Source organism: Tasmannia lanceolata, unplaced genomic scaffold (assembly GCF_043159265.1).
Source record: "Tasmannia lanceolata isolate RefF3 unplaced genomic scaffold, GAP_Taslan_0.1 ptg000008l, whole genome shotgun sequence".
Lineage (NCBI taxonomy): Eukaryota > Viridiplantae > Streptophyta > Magnoliopsida > Canellales > Winteraceae > Tasmannia > Tasmannia lanceolata.
Window position 1 is genome coordinate 19248207 of NW_027518685.1, and position 16820 is coordinate 19265026.

The 16820-nt window shown below is 36.8% G+C and overlaps 1 protein-coding gene across 3 annotated transcripts; it reads right to left on the reverse strand.

Annotated features, from left to right (window-relative positions):
* Positions 1–3481: 3481 nt before the first annotated feature.
* On the reverse strand, positions 3482–13782 carry LOC143884679 (phytoene synthase 2, chloroplastic-like). 3 transcript variants are annotated; one of them, XM_077388363.1, is made up of 8 exons: positions 13174–13782; positions 12227–12277; positions 8857–9029; positions 8395–8630; positions 7713–7905; positions 6820–6984; positions 3792–3922; positions 3482–3626 (listed from the first exon to the last, which is right to left on the reverse strand). In XM_077388363.1, the coding sequence occupies exons 1-7, from the start codon at positions 13508–13510 to the stop codon at positions 3869–3871; spliced, it is 1209 nt and encodes a 402-aa protein (XP_077244478.1). In that variant the 5' UTR covers positions 13511–13782; the 3' UTR covers positions 3482–3626; positions 3792–3868. The 3 variants fall into 3 exon arrangements, with proteins under 3 accessions (XP_077244478.1, XP_077244480.1, XP_077244481.1); XM_077388365.1 differs by lacking the exons at positions 3482–3626; positions 3792–3922 and having other exon boundaries at positions 6618–6984; positions 13174–13779; XM_077388366.1 differs by lacking the exons at positions 3482–3626; positions 3792–3922; positions 6820–6984 and adding an exon at positions 7110–7502 and having other exon boundaries at positions 13174–13781.
* Between the last annotated feature and the right edge of the window lie 3038 nt (positions 13783–16820).

Sequence of the window (16820 nt, forward strand, 5' to 3'; positions counted from 1 at the left end):
TATTAAAAAGCCCCCTGCTATTGAAGACATCTTCCGCGACATAGTTGGAATGGCTCCCCCTGAGGATCCGGGAATACCTGTTTCCCTAAGGATTCAACCTTCCCTACTCTTTTGTTATGGGAGTTCACCAGCAATTTGGGGATCGAATTTTGTGTTGGTTGGAGACAAAAGTGGTTCCTGATTTCGGCTGGGGGCGGCCGTCTGGTGGAGGTGCAGTTGGTGATCAACACCTCTCCGGAGGTCCTAGTTCCGAGTTCTGGGGTTGTATATCTACTAGAGTACCAGATCCAGCGTAGCATGGCTGAGCCTCTTTCGGTTTTGATGGCTTGTCTAGAAGACCAAACTAAATGACTATCTAAATGGTGATGACAAGTCTGTTTTGAGGAAAGCCTTGCATGAGAGATTCCCCAATACGACATTTTTGTTGGATTCGATTTAATTGAAGCCTTGGGGTAGCGAACTGGTTTTTTGGGGAGTGGTAAGGACATTCTAGACTATGATATTAGGTGAAGTTTTTGGGAAGGAAATAGAATAGTTACTCGACATGGCGGTAGCGTATGGAAGCATGGCCCTCGCCGTAGCGGATGAATTAGTAGATTTTCTTCTCTGGTCTAGGAGTACGCTCTGGCCATCCTTAATTGATTCTATGTATTGCAGGTTGGGACCTCTGGTCCCCGTTGTAACTTCCATAGTATCAATAAATTGTCAATTTTCAAAAAAAAAAAAAAAAACACGACTGCAACCATTGGTAAGAATTTCTCTGTTCACAGCATGTTTTGGAATGTTAGGTATGCCTTATGGATCCTACTTAGGGGACGGATTGAATTTGCAACACAATATGGAGGGAATGATTTCCATTAGAACATTCATTTGATCATATAAATACTAGCTACCTTAAATACTGCATATAACAAAAAAAAATAAGAGCTACACTTATTTCATAAATACAAATTATTTCATGTGTACACAAAATGCAAAAAATAAAATGTCTATTCATTACATAAGTATAGAGTTTTAGTCATTTTCATTTCATTATTAGGCACAGTAACAAGGGAAAAATTATATGGTGTATGCACGTAATGAGGGTATGACAAAGTTGTCACCCTTGGTGTTTGATCCAACGACAGCCTCTTATAAAGTCAGCTGTTGTTGAATCAAATATCTAGGGCGGCCTCCAGATTATATAAGCATTAACCCTTATCCGGTGGGCCCCTTTATAGATGACGTAGCTGGATAGTAACAGCAATCAAACAATCCTAGCCATCTGATTGGAGGGCTATTGTGGATTTCAATTAGATGATTAAGGAGAAAAAGAAGAGAGAGGTTTACTAATAATACACATTTAGGGCTTATATAATTATCAGATTAGGACTTATATATGCTAATTTGTAGTCTCAAGATTCAGTCAAAATTGGGTAACATTTTATCTCTCTGCCGACTAACTCATTTTCAAACCTATTCATATGGGTTGCTATAATTGAGCAAACATCAATTGTTCAAAGGCTTGAAAACAGTTGGAAGTTGGTGTAAGTTGGACTTTTGTAGACATTAAATGTATGTGAAGCAATGTAGGTGAAGTTCAGTGCTGCAATTCAATGGAAATAATCCGAATGGAATGGAAAAAAGGGTCTGCGCAGGCACTTCAAACATTCAGGAGGGTGAATATGTTGTGCAAAGAGGGAAAAAATGCACCTCAAACATGGAGACATGTTTCTAATGAAAAATAGGTACGGATTTTAAATGGTTTTAGCCAAAATAAAGGAGTTGAATATGTGTTAAGTGTGTATTAACTGCATCTGCAGACCATGTGTCTCCAAGTAGCTAGTAATCTCCTTAATCCCCTCCTTAACAATCTCTAACTTGGCTTGTTTCGTATTATTCATGGAAACTTCTTGTTAGTATCTCCACTCATCAGATGATCATTCCAAATATCCATTGAAGCAACAACTACGTACATACATCATGGAATCATATTGATCTTATCTCCACCTTACTTGGTCAACACAGGCATTGCACATGTGCGCCTTGAGTGAACCCATCTAGTCAAGTCCACAGAGGGAACTCAGTCTATCATCTCCCGACAAAGGAACTGTCACTTCTCCATCACCTGCAACATGAAAATATGTCATATTTTTCTCTGCTATAACTACTTTAATAGACCCTAAACAAGCCATTGTAATTTTGTGCATCCCATTTTCAGCAATCTAGATGTTGTATTTTCATTCATCAATACAATATATTCGCATCTGATTTTTATGGCTCCCAATCCTTAGAATCCAACCAATTTTGCGATATCAGGTTCCTTTATATTCTTGGGACATATACTACATCAAATAAAATGTGATCCTATTCGTCGAAAACCTTAATCTTTATTGTCCCGATACTTATGACGTCGCATCAGACACACTACCTAGAGACACTACATACGATCTCTCTCCTAGAATATATTAAAAAAATACCCTCACGTATAGAGCATGCATTAATACAATGTCAAGAATAAAAAATTCACTGATTGTGAGGACACAACCAACAAGTTCATTTTGTTCATCCATCATTGCAAACGCAATACTAACAGAATACTTACAGCCCTCCTTGTTAGTCTGTTCAGGATAGTTTCACTTCAAGTGGCCAAACTCCCTACAATGAGAATATTGCATGCATTTTTCTCTGATCTTGAATCTCTGACTTGCGTTTTTCAGATCCCATGAGAGACGATCATTCTATCCAATTCTCACATCAATCAATCAAGACATGATCATAGTTACCCAAAGATTGAGTATGTTTCTAATCACGTTAAGAGACCAATTCTCTCCTCAATCAATCTACCTATGATCATAAAGAGACTAATCACGTTTCGGGTATAATTTCGGTCCTCATCGAAACCGAAATTTCGGCCGAAATTCGGTTGAAGCGCTCCAAATATCGGTTTTTTGGGCTAAAATTTTGGTAAAATTTTGGCCGAAATTATCAAATTTTCGGTAATTTTGATCCAAATTCTGTAAAGAAATCAAAAATTAATATTTTATAAAAAATTCAGCCAAAATTTCATAAATTTCTGCAATTTCGGTTTCGGTCCTAAACAAAATCCAAAATTTCGGACAGTAACTCAAAATTTCGTATTTCGGCCGAATTTTAAAACCATGATCATAGTTACCTTCAAGATTGAGCATTTTTCTAATCTCGCTAAGCAACGTCGCAACTTCTTCCAACTTCACTTTATCTTTCCAATTTCCAAATACTAGTGTTGTCACCATATTTTCCTACTAATATGTGATGTAACAACCAAGAAGGCATTATCGCGTTCACATTGTCACCAAATTGGTACAGTTGATCCATGATGCCATTGAATACATCTATATATTCTAGTTCAAATCAAACATTGTATTTGAACTTCTTGTTACAATCATTTTAGATCCCACACATCCATTAGAAAGTTAAACGAGTATGTGGCAATCAGGTCACTTCATCCCTTCAAATGTGAAATGCATCAGCACCTTTGCGGTCATAGATATATTGTAGCAGGGTGTCCCAAGTGATGAAAAGGGGCGCATTTATCATTTCACTAAATTTTATTACTAGTGTGGTTGCCCCTTAATTTGATAGATAGCCTCTGCAGCGATGGAAACCTAAGAAAAGACAAACAGAAATTGGGATGGCTATATTGCTGGGAGCGAACTCCAGGCTAATATGAAGCGCATGGATACAAGTTATGCCTTGGAATGAAAGACAATTCCGAATCACTCTCTTCTCAAATTGATCGAAATCATAATAGAGTTTAGGATAGTGATTACCTTGTTGCAAAAACGCTATCTCCACTAAAATCCAGTATCAACACACTTTCTAACTCGGTTGTTCTCTCTCGATAGAATCAATCCAATAGCTCGGGTACCAATTTGTTGAGAAACGAAGGGTCAAATACGATCTAAACAGTGTAAAACAATGGAAAGATGCAAAATTAATATATATAAAATGTGGGTCGATCGCCACAAAAGACTACATCCATGGATTTGTTTGTAAGAATTAATATTACTCTTCTCTCTCATTTTACACACTAGAGATCTCTGACCAACAACCTTGTCACGGTTGTAAAAAAATATTTTTGTTAGGTTTTTTCCTCTCCCCAATCTTTTCTTAGAAAAAAAAAACCCAACCCCAATCAAACTAAGGAACTCATGATAGACTACTACAACCGTTAATTAGTCTTAACAGATTAAAATTAACACAAAATCCAGTATCATACATTATGAAACTTGAATTTTTCTCATAAGAGGACTGCTAGCAACCTTCTAATGTGACATATGTTGGGATTTAGTTCTTAACATCATGTGCACAAGATAATGAGGAGAGGTCGAATCCCCATGGAATGCCAAAAGGATGGTGAAAATTGTCAAATCCTTCGTCATTTTCACCTACTTTAGTGTTTATTATTGAACACCGGGATTTCATTTGGAGAGTAAAGACGAAATCATGTGCTGTGACACATTCAGAAGAAGACAACCTAGTGAGCTCGATCACCACGAAATACAAAAAACACTGGAAATGATCAAATCGTTTGAATTTCACTTTCCTCTTTATTTTCCCAATGAAATCCCGTTTTGGAAGTGTTTTCTTCACTTTAATTAGAGAAAGGGTTTTGCTAACGAGTGGCACCCGCTAAGGTGCATTGGGAAAGAGATTTTCCAATCATTTTACCCATACTATCATACTTTTACACTAGTTTTGAGATTTCTTTATAAAAATGTGTAAAATCTCTTTCCCAATGCACCTTAACGGGTGCCCTTAGAGCACTCGTTAGCAAAGCCCTTAAAAAAATGGCTTTTGATATTGGCAATGTAATGTTTTATTAAATACACTAACTCATCTTGTCTTTTATTATTTAAACAGCCATGAAAGGTTATTACAGTTCCCCAAAAGCTGTGTGAAGCCAATTTTTTTTTTTTTTGAAAAAAAGAAGAAGAAGAAGAAAAGACAAGCTTAATTTATGCAATTATTAAAACATGGCAGTGCCAATATCATTAGACTAAAAATAGTGATAAGAAATAGGAAGGTATTTGAGAATGTTGAGGAAGTTACCCAAAAAAAAAAAAAATACTAAAGAAATAGACCTACTTTGGAATGAACAATTGAAAACATGGTCTTGACTAGATTAACTAAAGTAGTGGTGGATTTAGACTGAAAAGAGTGCCCAACCAAACACTGTATAAAGACATCGAGAGCTACATGACTATAATGAAGCCAAAAACAAAGTGAAGAAATGAGAGAAATACACTAAAAATAGTGAGAAGAAATAGAAGGGTACTAGAGAAATGTTGAGGAAGTTAAAAAGAACTTTAGAGAAAGTAGAGAGAAATGAACAACTGAAAAACATGAAGGTTCATGAGTCTAGCAGATTATTAACTAACTAAAGTACAAATGGATGATCTAGATCTTTTGAGGATTTGCATGAATTGAAAACAAAAAAATCTTGGTGAATAGTGAACGAGGAGAGGAATTTCTTGCATGAAAAGTGACAGGCGAATGTACAAGGAAGAGGTATTATTGCATGTCTTTGAAAGTCTAGATTCACTGTACGACGTTGGCATGACTTTTAAAACTTATCTACAATGTGTGTAGAAAGTAAGATGTGAATGTGCATGTCGAAAGGAAATGAAGGAAAAGGAGATCTTGCACGTGTAAATGTGGACTAACGTCATTTGGCTTAGGTGATATATAGGGCTTTGGCAAGTTGGCTCGTGTGAATATAGATATGTATGAAAGCAAAGCCAAATAGTCTTCAAAAGGTATCTTTGAATATGAGAGGGAGAGAACTGCTCTCTCCAATCAACAAAGTACCTTTAGAGATTGTGGCCATTAGTACGTTTGCAACAAAAATAAATTGGAGGAAAACCCCTCTCCTGACCCAATCCCGGATATTAATCAACTCACTTTTCCTTTAGTAGATGAGTTTTGAGTCAACTCAGTTGATCTCCCCAAGCTAAAAGAAATTGACATTGTATTGTTAATTTAGTGGTAAAGGGGAATTATTACTTAGTAAAGCAAATAAATTTTATGTTTCATATCTCTCTTAAATTTATGTTTCATGGGATTGAGCCTCTAGCTCAATGGTCAAGGCTTTGTTCTTCATCCTAGAGGTTTGGAGGTTCAATCCCAGCTTACCTAACAAAAAGAAATTTTTGTGTTATAATGCGGTATCCTAATATAGGTATAAGATCCTTGGGAGGAAGACGATTTTTCTAATGTCGGACTAAAGATTTATAAATTGGCATTCGCGCTACAACTTGGATGAAGGCTGAAGACGGCGATCAAAATGCATATACATTTGTAATAAGAATATACATTTATTGGAAAGAGCATAGGGGAGTGTATCTTTGAGGAATTTATTCAGGAGAAATTTTTTTGACTGGGAGATTGATAGAGTTTCCGATTTTATGGAGACTTTGGAATCGTGCTTCATTAAGAGAAGTGGTAAGGATAAAAGGGTTTGGATCTGGTGTTCCACCAGGGAATTAAGTGTTAAATAATTTTACAACCATTTAGTTCCTTGTCCCACTTTTTCAAATATTACGTAAGTATGGAGCATCCAAGCTCCCTCTTTTCTAGATAAAATCCTCATGGTGAGTCACTTAAGCTGCAGAATTCTTATTGAGGATCATTGTTCCCTTTATTTGGAGATTGGGGAAGCTGTGGACCATTTACTTATCCATTGCCGGACTTCAAATTAAAGATGTTGTGAGATTACGAAAACAGATTACAGCAATGGGGCCCCTTTCATCATATATATTTAAACGACCCGAAAATAAAAAGTAATCATTTCCTTACCATCCCTACCAATTTGGAGGGGCCTACAAGTGATATCGCATAAGCCATGGGCAATGACAATAGTTTACTTGCTTTCCCTACGTATGCACGCTTGGTGAAGTTGTTATAATCATTTGCTTCGATCGAATCTAAGATCCGCTGATACAACAATAAGGACGCCCAAACCTGTAGATGTTCTCCAAAGTGCAATGTATTAAGAGTGATGATGAAGTATCACATGTTATTTCAATTCCAACATACTACAAGAAAGTATGAAATGGCAGAAATGAGCTATAAAATCATGTTACCTGGACATTTTCGGAGGGTATAGGAAGAGACATGAGGAGTATAATACAATGATGTCTAGAATTTTAGACAAGGACATAGATTTTAACATAAAAATGTGTATAAAACATTTACAAAAATAATAATTGAAGAGCTAGCATAGAACAGTTTTTGCTATCAGGCGTTGGATTCCCACTAGTTAGAACACTAGGCCTCTCTCTATAAATGAACCAGACCATTGTTTCAACATGTGAATGCACTCCAAATTCCAAAATGTGGCCAAGGCTAATCCTAGTCCACCTGACTTGATGCAGTTGAGTTCTTGATCGACTCAGATGAGTCAATAATATTGGTGTTGTCATAGAATGGATGAGTCATAGGATTGACTTGGTATGGCAAAATGGGATTCAGACAAGAACCTGACGAAGGTAAAATGGAGTAGACTTTGGTGATTCGATGATTAAGCAGAGAGTTTTGAAAAAGTGAAACAGTTTTATATTCGAGCACATACATAACAAGACACCAATATTTACTTGCTTTGCAATCTGATTAGCTTTACCATTACTTATTATGTGAATGACAGATATGTTATCTATTCAGAAAGTAGACACTTAAGTCTCAGTCCATACCGGCCATCTGCTAGCTGAATTGAGCTCCAACACGCCTTTCTCTGCTTCGTCAAAGAACATCCTTGCTCGCTTGATCTGACTCTTCATGAAATTCCTCCATTTGTCAGTCACTTTCCCTTGAAAAATGTCATCCTCTGTTAGGCCAGCCTGTGCCAGCTCATCCTGAGGAAGGTATATCCTCCCCCTCCTCGCACTGAAAGAACAAAAATCCAAGATAGATTAAACATACTTGACATGAATTCATTTGTTATTCCTTTTTTGAAAAGAAATGATGTAATGAAGACTCAACGTTCATAAAGAGAGAGAAAATTAATAGGATAGCTAGCCTTATGCCAAGGAGGGCGGTGCCCCTGGACAATTCCTAGCATGTGGGCATGACGATTAGGTTGTCTGGCCAGCATGCAGCGCGTACAGAGAGTGGGTCCTGGGACACCACCCTCCCTGGGCTTCCTTAACTCATTTTCCAAAAAGAATGATCTTCTACTTTTATGAGGTCCAATATATGCGAGTGTGTTATTTTGAAGGCTAATTATCCTCAAGTCAAGATTACTAGTAGTTTAATTCTGCACAGTAGAATGCCATCTTTAAATCAACCATTTTGGGCCTTTTCATCAGATAATTTCAGCTGCTGATTGATGAAATAAACAAATATAAGCAACTGATTGTGAAGGTTGAAGCTTACTCTTCTCCGACGTCCCTCAGTATGTTGGTGAGCTGATTTGCAATTCCAAGGGCCAAAGCAGAGTTGTAAACACTCTCTGTTGAGGCCTTCGAATCTGGGCAAATACCCATCACTGGAACACTCATTAGCCCAACAGTCCCAGCTACATAGTAACAATAAAGATAGAGCTCATCAAAGTTCCTGTATCTTGATTTCCCCAGGTCTAATCTCATGCCTTGGATCATGTCTTTAAAGGGCTGTTTGAAGATAATATATGTACCCATTCAAATAAGTCACTTATCATGGCAGAATGTTAGTCTTGCAAGTGCATACATACATACTATAAATATATAAAATGTGAGAAAATAAAGATTCAGATATACATATGGGTGTTATGTTGCATCAATGCATGCCAGTGTAGACATGTATGGATGCATTCACGACATGACTGTGCTATTAAGGAGTTCTTTGATTTGATATTACCTGAATGTCAACAGGGTACTTTGAGACGGTGTCAGATAGAGCTGCATCATACATGTCATAGGGGCAGCCTTCAAAAAGATCATTCAACCTTTGCTCCCATCGGTCAAGAGCTGTGGGTGTTATGTGTGAAGCATTAGGTCCATCTACAAGCTCATCTGTTCGTCTACACCACACTGGACATGGACTCATAGTAGTAAGACTTCTAATGCAGAATCTTGTAGAAATGGTTAAATATTGTAAATGAGGTTGAAATGACTGGTAAAAAAAACGAACATAAATATCTGCGAACAACAAAAGATAAACGTGTACAGACTACAGACTACAGACTACAGACAAGTAAGGGAGGAAATATTAAGATTTTGTTGTGCATATACACACATCATGATGGGAAAAGAGCACTTACCTAATTATACATGCTAAAAATATGTCCCTTGTTGCATCTTGAGGAAAAATTTATTAGGATGTATACAGAGCATAGATGCAGGAAACGCCTAGGGAGGGGGGGGAAACACGTTTCCGAAACGGGTACGAAACGCTCTTCCGAAAATTGTGAAACGTTTGTGAAACGTCGGTGAAACGTCGGTGAAACGTATGTGAAATGTTTGGGAAACGCGTTTTATTTCCATGGAAACTTGTTTCTTGGAATTTTAAGACTTTAAAAGGATATATTAAACCCTCTTTAGTTTACTGTGGACAGCCCTATCTAGTTTAGAATTATATATATTATATTCAAGATTCTAGTACAAGCATTTTCCTATTAATGTGTGTTACCATCACATTTATGTGTTTCACTAGCGTTTCCTTTAGGTTTCACGTACGTTTCACTAGCGTTTCCCAAGACGTTTCTCAATGCGTTTCACATGCGTTTTCTATCTTTTCCCGTTTCTCGTTTCCCCTTTGATTTTTTTCACGCGTTTCACATTTCCGTTTCACGTACCGTTTCCTGTTTCCGTTTCTCGAACTGGTAACTATGATACAGAGTATATATAGCTCAAACAAGTTCTCAGTTGTTACCAATAGACAATATTAAAAGACTAAAGGATTCATCAGTCTCTATACAAAAGAAAAAGGGAACAATTTATTTCCATTTGGGTAAATTTTTCGATTACACAGTCAATAAGAGGTTTTCTGATAAGTATGGATTGCAAATGAAACATCCAGATATGCTAAAAATCTCCTTTGAAAAAGATTAATATAAACAGTAAGGTCATCTAGTCCAGTGACCTGGCTAAACAAAAGACTCACATCGATGAGATCTGTGAGCATCTCTAATGGGGAAAAAACAATAAGCAAAATCTCCAACATATGAAGTACTTAAACGAAGGTCAGACAGAATAACCGTACACATATAGATTCAAAGACAAAAATCATTGCCTGCACTGCCCCTGTTTGAAAATGAAAGCAACTCTAACAAGTGACAGCTCGCAATAATAAAACTAAGTTAAGCTTGAACACATAGGAGAGAAATGTTCCAAGATCACTAAACCAAATCTTTGAGGCACATTCACGTACATCATTACAATCCCTAGAAAGCAAAAGGCATTGATATTTCTTATTGGCTGCTAGAAAGCAAAAGGCATTGAACTGAAAGGAAGAGCTTGGGACTTTCTTAACTTTGGTTCCTGACAAACACTCCTCTCAATTGTCCTTACAAACAGTAACGGGACGTTTGGATACGCGTATTTTAGAATCCTGAATTTCCTCAAAATTGTAGTTGGGAGACAAGAGAAGAAAGAGAGCAGCCATCGTTTTCTAATTTCTAGCCCTTCTTTCCGACAGCAAGAGAGCTAGCGATCGTCCAATGTTTCCAGGTTTTAGAAATCGCAGGAAGCGGGAGAGATTTCTAAAATCTGGTTTTCTTACTTAAAATCCAAGAAACACTGCCAGGACAGCATACCAGCAGATTGATCATGACCATCTTTTACACTGTTTTCAAACAAAAACCTGGATTCTAAAATCTGCGTATCCAAATGGCCCCTAAGTTTATGAACCCTAAATGAGGGGAGCTAGATTGAGCATAAGTAACGAATTAAAGCAATGCAAAAAAAAAAGGCATTGGAACCTATGGACATAGGAAGGTTAAGGTTGGCTCCCTCCAGATTCTATGGCAGTTAAATCCCGAACAAAAACAACAGAAAGTAACTTCAAGATTATTTGATGTACCACACCTGTCATCTTCAGAAACTTTAAAACTGCCATATTGTTACAATTATGAAAGCTTCCATCCAGAGTTCGATATGTACTCTCCATGTTTATTCGATTTAAATGTCAATTCATGCCTAACCAATTTTTTCTATGCTCTCAATACTGTTACAATTAAGGTTTTGACTTTTACCAACTAACCAAGACTTCATAATCATGATTGTGTTGAGCAGGATCAAGCCACTTGGATAGTGCTTGGTAACAATCTTGAACTATCCATTTCTTCTGTTTGCGGTATTGCAAATGATTAAAAAAAAAAACAGTAAGGAAATCTAGAATTTGTAGGTAGCTTAATGAAAAATTGCAGGAAGATTACCACCCTTCTTTTGTGGAATAACAGTGTCCAAGTCTAGTGCCTTTGCTTGATCCATGATGAACAATGCATGAGCTGCCAAACCACTCAATGCTCCTAACTTTCTGTTTTACCATTTTGAATCGATTCACTTAATATTCAGTATTCACTAAATTTCCTGTGGGATTATTTTATTTTACAATTGTAGATGATTTATCTACCAGTTTATTTCATGTTTTCATGACCCAGAATTGATACAAATCTTCAAAAGATTTAAGAAACTGGTTTAAGGAAACAAATTGATAAAGATCTTAAGGGCTGGTAGTGTAACTTATCCTTCTCAAAGAACCATCTTCTGAAGTAATATCAGACATATCTTTTCCTAACCAATTCTACCTCACATTGTTAATATGTTCATATAAGGCTGGTGTTGGTTTTTGACATACTCTGCATCTCTTATCAGATAAGGAACATTCAGAGACACCAAGAGGAAATTAAAGCATGCTGAATAGAAGTAATCTTCATTAACATCAACACATTTCCATCTTTAACATCGACACTTTGCCAGTGTTTTATTGCTTCTGTTGTAAACAGAGTTTAAACAGGAAACAACATCCAGGAAGCAGTTTGAATCTTCCATAAGATAACCAATTTTCAATTTAGTTTAGATATATAATTTTATATGTTTTCCCATACATTCAGAGAAATCAAAACAATATATGCAAATCAGATTGTCGTTTCAAAATAACATATCAATTCTTAGAAAAAATCAAGAATAGCTTCGGTAGTTCCCTCAATAAATTGCTTCGTGATTTAGTACGGACAGAGTTCAGAACAAAATTTCCACAATAATTTCAAATGAATATCTGAACATACCATATATTGCCCAGACAGCTCTCTTCCTCTCAGGAGTCATAAGCAATGTTCCTGAAAGTTGTTGAAAAACACTAAATTAGAGTGAACAATTCCCAAACAACTCTCCCATTCTAATTGTATGGTCAATCATGAGAATTGCGCGTAAAGAAAGAAAATAAATCAACTATATTTCAAGGACATGAGTTTGGCATTCTCCTCATCTCCTCACTGCTTTCTTCCTACTATGTAATCTGGTTAAACTGTAAATCTTAGTCTACCCATGTTGGTTTCGCTGCATGTTTGGAAAAATAAAAAGCTGTATTCGCACCTAAGTAAGCAAATAATTGATACTCTCTTCCTCTCAACATTCTGGGGACTATTTCTCTTGTCTATTGGTATCAGTTTGACCATCAAACGTTTTTTTTACAGTTTTTCCCCTTGATAGGAACAGTTAGCTTACTGAAAAGTCCCAATTAAATCCTCTTTTTGTTCTCATTCTGTCAGAATTCTAACTCAAAGCATTCTTGATACCTCGGAGAGAATGCCAATCATAAATCCATTATAAAATTTCTATTTTTTTTCTTACCATCCAAAAAATATTCTCTTTTTTCTTGACTCAATTTGCTTATCTACTCAAAGAAATGCACACCTATAGTCCCAACTGTTTATTATCTATATCTTGGTTTCATGAACAGATCTGATTCTATCTGTATCCTCTCAATTGAAAGCAAGAAAATAACCCTCGTCATACTTTTCAATAGACAAAAACTAAAGGGAGAAAAGATGTGAATCTACTCTTTAAAAAATTAAAGATTCCACGGTTATATTGAAACCCAACAGTAAAAAAAAAAAAAAAAAAAAAAACTGAAATAACTAAATTCAATTACTAATTCCACCAACTTACTGAGAAGAAGGGAAATAAAACAGCAAATGACAGATAAAGAGATCCCAAACAAAATAAGAAGTACCCAAGTAGAACGTCTTTGCATACTCAGCGCAAACCTCTCCGCACCGATCATAAGCCTCATTCAACAGATTTGGATTCAAAAGAACATCAGAAGGTCTAGAATCAAATGCTCTTCTCTGTTCTCCAACGAGCGCAGCCTGTTTGATGACCACATCATAGACCTTCTCCTCAGAAGATCTCAACGGGTTCGCGATTGAAGTTCCTAAAACCGAAAGCCCATTTGAATAATTCACGCAAGTAATGTAATTCCTCGTCCTCACGCCATTTCTTCCTGCGAATTTTAGAAGAGAACTCTCATTCTCTTTGGGAGAAACCACGCAAAGAAGAACACTGGACATTTTTTGCAACCTTTTCTTTCTTTCTTTCTTTTTATTTGTTTGCTCCTCTTCTTTTTCTTTGGTAAACAATCAAGAAAACATGAATTGAATTGAAGTGAGAATCTTGAGGATCTTCTTAATAATGAAGATTTGATCTTTATTTTTTATTTTGCTCTGTATATAGGAGTGTCTATAAGCACTAGACCGGAGTCACTTGGGTAACGCCGTTGAAGTTGGAAGGGTCTATGGCCGTTGCTGGCCACTGATGTGGAGAAACCGAATCCTTTCAAAAATCCTCGGACGGACTCTCATTGGTCTCTCCTCTGCCATTTGTCTTTTACTCTTCCCGGGCCCGGCTAGATTCCCGATAAGTTTTCGGATATAGGATCCGAGAATATCCTGATATCAGCAATACTATGCTTTGATATTTTCACTACCCATCTTGCCTTTTATTATGTAAAGTGCTATCAAAGGTCATACATTTCCCAAAAAAACTTTTAATTCTTTAAAACGGGTCAATTAAAAAAGGGAAAAATACACTTAGATCCCGTGTGGTGTGGTTTCTGACACATTCAACTTAACCCCTAATGTTTAAAAAGTTACAAATAGACCCCCTGCGGTTTCAATTTGTGTAAGGTAGACCCCCTCAGTTGACGATTCGTCATTGAAGGGTTGGGATGATCCTATGGAGCTGATTTTTTGGGCACACCCTATCTATGTCAGGGCCCATCAAATGAACGCTTTGGATCATCCAAACAATGTGGGCCATAGATAGGGTGTGCCCAAAAAATCAGCTCCATAGAATCATCCCAACCCTTCAGTCTGTGGACGGACCGTCAACTAAGGGGATCTACCTTACACAAACTGAAACCACAGGGGGTCTATTTGTAACTTTTTAAACATTAGGGGTTAAGTTGAATGTGTCAGAAACCACAGGGGGTCTAAGTCTATTTTTCCCTTAAAAAAATGAAAAGAAAAGCTAGGCTTGTGCAATTATTAAAACATGGTTGTGCTGATATCATTTCCATTCTGAAATTGTACATTTTTTTTCACTATCTTAATTTTATTTTTTTTTGGTAAAAGATTTCCTTGGAATTCATTTTAAGAAATCTTGCGCATCTAACAAAGTTGTTTTTTTTTTTTTAATATATTATATTGGATAAGCTTGGATTAGGCAAGACCCCTATGTAAACGCCAAAAGGACAAAAAGGCTCAAAAGAGCAAACGCCAAAAGGCAGGAGTAGAATCGCTACTCAACAAGCCACGTAAAACAAGAACCACCTTCCAATCAAAACACACGAGGACGTACTCTCAGGATTATCTTGCCCAAGAGAAGAGGCCCGCATCCAACAATGTAACGTAAACAATGGCAGATTATCTTGCCCAAGAGAAGAGGACGTACTCTCAGGATTATCTTGATGGGAGATGATGATATCAGCACAACTTTATGTTTTGATAATTGGAGTGACTCATCCTATCTTTTATTATTTAAGAGCTGTCACAGTTCTCAAAAAGCTCTCACAAGCCAATTAAAAAGAAATGACAAGTTGAGTTTGTGCAATTATTAAAACATGGTAGTGCAAATATCAAAGCCTGTTTTGTGTACCAGTTTAGATTGTAGGAATTTTCTGAAAAAGTTTGAGAGGAAATAATATTTCTAAAGTGGGATTTGCTAGGGACCACATTTTGCAGCCGAGCTGCATGAGAGCAGCCACATAGGCACAGATTTCGTCTTATTCATTCAATTCATCTGAGGTGGCTGCACTCTCATGCAACTTCCCAACCGCGAAATGCCTTCTGCGATGGCCCCTAGCAAATCTCTTCTAAAATTTATTACTTTTTATTACACACTAAAAACACATAACTTGAACCAACCCTATTCAAGTATTATTTGGAGAGAACTTCAATTTTTATGTTATTCCTCGAAATTGAGCACAAAAATTTCTTCAAAAATTATTTTCTTGTAATCCCAACTGAGACTAAAGGCAGTCAGTAAATAACTAAATATTAGTTCTGTAACACAAGTTCAGCCTATTACCCTTGTCCTAACCTCATCCTAATTGGATGATTCTTGACCTTTGATCAAAGATAATGAAAACGAACGATGGCCGATCAACGGTCTGATCCAACAACCCAACATATATGCCATGTGTATAATGGATTGTGGTCATTTTCCTTCACCAAAACCAGATCTTCTCCTGCTAGTCAGCCTCATTGAATATCTATTAAAAAGTAGGAAGGCATGTGCAGAAGGGCTTAAAAAAAGGTATTAAATAAATTTAAAAAAATTTACATGTAAAGCTATTATTTTTATGAATGTTAAACTGAAGGTCGCCCTTGCAAAACCAAGTTGCAAGGGCGCACCCCCATTGGACCATCTCACCAAAATACACTTCTAATGGCAACGAAAAGTGTAAAATTAAATGAATAATAAATTCACTATGATCCAGGTTTTATCCTATAAAATCCAAGATTTTAAGATGCCGGATTATTAAAGTGCTGTGTCTAAACGGTTACATTAATAAGGTTTTAATTAGCCTCAAGGACCACCTAAGTTTTGCTATTACTTACGAGATGTGCTAGAGTGAAGGGCGCATGGTTCCCCTCATTGGATCCATGTGACCCAACCGTATTTATAACAGCACTAAACATATGCACTGGAATGATATATTTATGGTTGGATGACGTAGATCCAATGGAGTGCCCTTGCGGCAGATTCAACCATTATCGCCCTCCCTGAAACTCAAGTTTGAAAAGAAGAGCGTGAACCTCATAGATTCTAGCCTTTAGTGAATGGAACAATTAGTTAATGAGATATGGATGCATTTAACTTGAAGGGTGTTCTCAAACAAAGTGATAATCGACCTCAATGTGTTTGGTTCGTACGTGTAAGATTGGATTAGCAACTAGTAGGTGCATTGATTTGTGCATGTAGGATTGGATTAGCAACTAGACGAAGGAAAATATTGAGGTCAGAAAGTATATATTGGATTCAAAAAATGCCAGTTGTGATTGCCAAAGCACAATTGTTTGCTTCCATGCTTGATTTGGAATCTGGGTTGCTTCTTGGAACACCAAGAGATTAAAGTAGACACAGGACCGAATGGTGGAGTGCCTATCAACGTGACAGTCATCTCAATCAGTATTGGAGTATGCTGTGAGATCAAAATTTAGGATGAGCTTCAAGTTGAGCTTATAATAAATTTGTGTGAGAGATGTAGGCAACTCTTTGTCCGGGTAACTTTCATTTCGAGAAAATAGTTAAGAGAAACAAATCTTTGAGATCAAACCGAAAGGAGACTAGTTTACTGAGTTGGGCGATACCCGCCGA